General features: G+C 52.5%; 1 protein-coding gene across 1 annotated transcript in view; it reads right to left on the reverse strand.

Moving 5' to 3' along the window:
• Window positions 1-4,079, reverse strand: part of CACNG4 (calcium voltage-gated channel auxiliary subunit gamma 4) — a 40,993-nt gene extending 36,914 nt beyond the window's left edge. The window contains exon 1 of the mRNA XM_035342500.1: window positions 3,656-4,079. Coding sequence (XP_035198391.1) covers window positions 3,656-3,878 — 223 coding nt within the window. The 5' untranslated portion in view covers window positions 3,879-4,079. The remainder of the gene's footprint in view (window positions 1-3,655) is intronic.
• Between the last annotated feature and the right edge of the window lie 355 nt (window positions 4,080-4,434).

Here is a 4,434-nt window from a genome sequence, read left to right on the forward strand (position 1 = left end):
ATTTTTTTTTTTTTTTTTTTTTTTTTTTTTTCTTCTGGGTAAATACTTTAATAGCAGATCCTCCTTATGAGTAGGACTGTGAGGCTTACATAGTACTGCTGGACATTTTCCGTAGGAATAAGGGCTGCTAGAAAATTATAGTGGTTTAATCCTTCAGGTTAGCTTGACCACAATGGGATTACTCATAAAACACAGCATCACCCTCTGCTACATTTGCAAGACTCTGTTCTTCACCTCCTGGACAGTGAGCCGCGTGAAATGGAGATGATTTGCTTTTATTATTATTTGTGGGCTGGGGTGCAGACTTCGGCTGTGGCTGGGATGGATGCATGAGGACTTCACCAGAAACCTCACTCCAGTGAGAATTTGTCTTTAGCTCTCAAAACTGCAGATAATGTAGGTCTGGTGTGGCCCCAGAAAACCAAAACCCAACTTTGCCAGAGAACCCCTTGGCCATTTTACTGAGCTCCACTGCAAAGACTCGCTTGAATAGCATCTAATTCTGCTGCACGCACATTCATACCTTCATACATACAGAATTACTTTAAACAGTTTCCTACCTAAATAATTACCTTAGCTGTAAGCTTTAAATCCATGCAGAAATACTGCTATTGTTTAAAATCCACTCAATGAGCCTCCTACCTCCACCTTTGACAAACATACTAAAGGAACAAAATTGGGATTGTATAGGCAAGAGTTTGACTAATGTATCATTAATGCTGCTTCTTGAGTGACTAAGCTCCATAGTAGTACCGGCTACAAGTGCTGAAACATGATTTTGTCCCCAAGACAACCGCAGCTCCAAACAAAGACAGTATGCTGGATCCCCAAACTCTATCACTCCAGTCATCGTTACGATGCCAATTTGTTGTGAAGTGTTATCCCGAAGAAGAGAAACAGAAAAATGCCGAGGAATGCCTAATAATGTGGTTGGAAGGCTATTCTTTTCCTTTCTGTTTCTGCAATTCTGTCTAAAATCTTGGACTTTGGGATACTGAACAGGTGACTGTTCAAGCACACAGAACACAGATTGGTTCATGGATATAGTTTAGAAACATTTTAATGGAAATTTTCAACTGACCTGAAATTTACTCTGTGTAATGCTTTATTCATGTCAACAGCAATTTAAGAGGCTGTTCAAGATATTTCCAGCCTTTGCACATTTGTGTCTTAAACATGTCTTTTTTTTGAGGTAAGAGTGAAATGGTGACGAAGACCACTACAATAAATTAAGTTGGCTTTTATAATTATTATTCCAAAATAAAAAAGAGTTCTAAAAATAAGTTTGAAGCCAGACCATTTAATCATATATAAAAAACTATAACTGACATTATTTCTTGCTGTGTCTCCTCAGAGCTGTAACTATTTCTGCAATTTTACTAAAAGAGCCATCCATGCAGGATGAGTGACATTCTGAAACAACCCAGGGGATGGTGCTTTAAATTTACTTCTAGAAATGGTTAAATTCTTTTGTGAAACAGATGAACCTTTCCATGTTGAAATCAAGATCCCACAGCATGGTTTAGAACACTAATATTTTCATGTATCTGTATATTTTATCTTACAAAGACAGGCCATATGAAAATGTAGGGGGGAATGTAGCCTGTTTCTCTTATCTGTGAGCAGACGATGGTTTTCTCAAATTACTAATTCTGAGCACATATTTGACAACTCTGTAATTTGATTAAGAGCACTTGAATTTTGCGAAGAAAAGCTCAATTGACGTTGAGGGGGTCACATGAAACACTTTTTTGTCGCCTGAACTGATGAGGGTTTAAGGTCTCCCTGCACACCACTGCTAGGCGCAACCTTTCCACAAACACCCCCGCGGACTGAACCTGCTCGGGAAGGCAAAGGCACTGCCTGGGAGCTCAGAGAGCATCACAGGGCACCGCTTGCAATGCTGCCCATTCCTCAAGACTTCACCGACTTCTCATTTTATAAAGTTCTGACTTAAGCCCAGTGGAAATCCAGGCGAAAACTCCACTGCTTTCGGCCAAAGCTGCACTTGGTTTCTGTGAATAAGGTTCCTGGAGGACCGTGCAGAAAGCCTGCCGGCGGTTACCTCCGGGATTTCTCCTGGAGACAGCAGGCCTGGTCTAGCAGAGCATGCCCGGCACCTCCCGCAAGACACAAACCAACTTACTTTCCATGAAATGCAGAGCCTGGGGACGCTAGAACAAGCTCAGTGAAGATCACAAGATTTGGTTCAAGTGAAGGATGCTCAGCATCTCTCAGGCTAACTCCAAGGCTCTCAGAGGCAAACCCACATTTTCCTGGTGTAACAAATGCCCATGCCGAGAGTTGCATTTCCTTTAGGTGTCACAAAGCCAAGCATTATCATCACCAGAAAAACTTAATGTTTTGGTAATTCTTTCTCTCTTCTTTGTCTAAAAACACAGAGGTGTTTTTAGACAAGGCTACACTTCTTACACTGTAGCATTGAATGCTTAGGAAAAGGAGAAGATGAGAAGAGATGCGACAATTGGGTGCTTGTACGATGCCACGGCCTTTTCTGAGAAAAGAAGCCCTCAGAATAGATCTGCCAGTCCCTCAGCTCCAGCTGGACTCCTCTGGGCTGAGCCGTCTGTCAGTTAGAATAAAGCAGGGAACCAGGTCTGTAAAGTTCATGTGTGCTAAGTTGTGCTGATTGAATTAGGTGCGCTGCAGCCGCTGTGCCAGGCACATTATTGTACCGAGGCAGACTCTGGCATACCCCCACTCCCAGAAGCACCAAAGCAGCTCAGGGAAAGCCAGCAGCTTTTCCTCCCCGTGCTCCCCGTTACCAGCACTGCTCCCTGTTACCAGCACCGTTGGTTGAACCCAGCAGCGAGGGGGCTCAGCACCCTGGGCCCTACACCCAGTGCCATGGGGACCTGCCCACGTCCCACGCTCACAGCTCCACGCTTGGCGAGCAGATGTTGCTTCCCATCTGGGCTTTCCTATCAGCCCTGCCAATTCCTCTGAACACCCATGTGCTTCTTTGTGCCGGTAGCTACTGCCACACCTCCTCTACCAGCTCATTTTCAGAGAGCCACATGTTTGGCCTCTGCGGGGAGCAGGGCATCGTGCCCCCCACCTCAATCTTTTGGATAACATTGTTCAGTGCCCGACACTTGGGCTGGGTTAAGTAACCCCGAGCCCACGCTGAAGCACTCAAACAGCAGCAACACCTTCGGCCGGGTTCCTGGTGTCTCTGAGGGTGGACAGGGAGGAAGGAACTTGGGTTCCCGCTGTCCTGCCCAGGAGCTGCAGCTGAGCCCCCAAACCCCTGAAATCAAGCCCCTAGGGGCACGCCAGCCTTAAAACCTGCAGGGCTCAGAACCCCCAAAAGCCCCAAACCTTCAGGAGCCACCCCCCGAGCCCCGCAGCCCCCGGGGTCCCTCAGCCGCGAGCTGTTGCTGGGGGGGCGCAGACAGCCGCGGAGCGGGGCCGCCCCCCCGACCGAGCTCCCCGGGGCCGAGCTCCGCATCCCGCCGCCCGGTTCCCATGGCAATCTCGGAGATGCCGGTTGCCACGGCAACGCCATCCTCCTCCTCCTCCTCCTCGGCCGTGTCCGAGGCACCGGCGCCCGGCTGGGCTCTGCCCGGAGACCCCGGGCACGGAGCCGGTCTCCCCCCCGACACGTCGCTCCCCCCCGCGCCGTCCCCGGTACCTTCGAGGCAGCAAATCCTCCAGAGCCCCGAGTGCGTGAGGTCGCCCCTCGCCTTCCTCGGCGGTCCCTGCGCTTCGTCCGCCGTGCTGTTGGTGCCGTTGCAGATGTGCGCGCTGGAGTAAAGCCAGTAGTCGGTGCCGATGGCGATGGCCATGAGGCTGAAGGCGGCGAAGGCGCCCACCGTGGTCAGCAGCATCTGGACGCCACGGTCACACCACCCCATGGTGCTTCATAGTCCCCGGGGGGGGGGCCCGCACGACACCGCCCGGCAGCGGCACCAGCACCGGCACCGCTACCACCGGGAGCAGCAGCAGCCGCCGCCCGCGGGAGGCAGCCGAGTCACGGGGCGGGGGGCGGAGGCGGCGGGGGGAGCCTCCTGCCTGCCTCTGCCTGCCTGCCCGCCGCCCCCCGCCCCGCCGCGGGGCCGGGCTCCGCCGCCAGACGCCCCCCGCCCCGCCCCGGGGGTGGGCAGCGACCGCCCGCCCCCCCCCACCCCCCGGCTCGGGGCTGGGGGTGGCCGGGGGTGTGCCCGGGGGTTTTGGGGCGCGCAGCCCTGGGGACCGCGGGGGGTTGGGGCTAAGGGTGCTGCAGCCCCCCCCCAGAGCACCCCCCTGGTTCGGGGGGCTCAGCCTCACCGTCCTCCCGCAGCCTCGCTCCTCTGGCAGTTACGCAAGGAGGTTGGAGGCAAGTGGGTGGCTTGCTGGTTTTCTCCTCTTTGGGAGGGGATGGAGAGAAACCAGCACCTGGCAATATTTTCTTGTGGAAAACCAGGGGGAGAA

The sequence above is a fragment of the Oxyura jamaicensis genome, chromosome 18, assembly GCF_011077185.1.
Source record: "Oxyura jamaicensis isolate SHBP4307 breed ruddy duck chromosome 18, BPBGC_Ojam_1.0, whole genome shotgun sequence".
Taxonomy (NCBI): Eukaryota; Metazoa; Chordata; class Aves; order Anseriformes; family Anatidae; genus Oxyura; species Oxyura jamaicensis.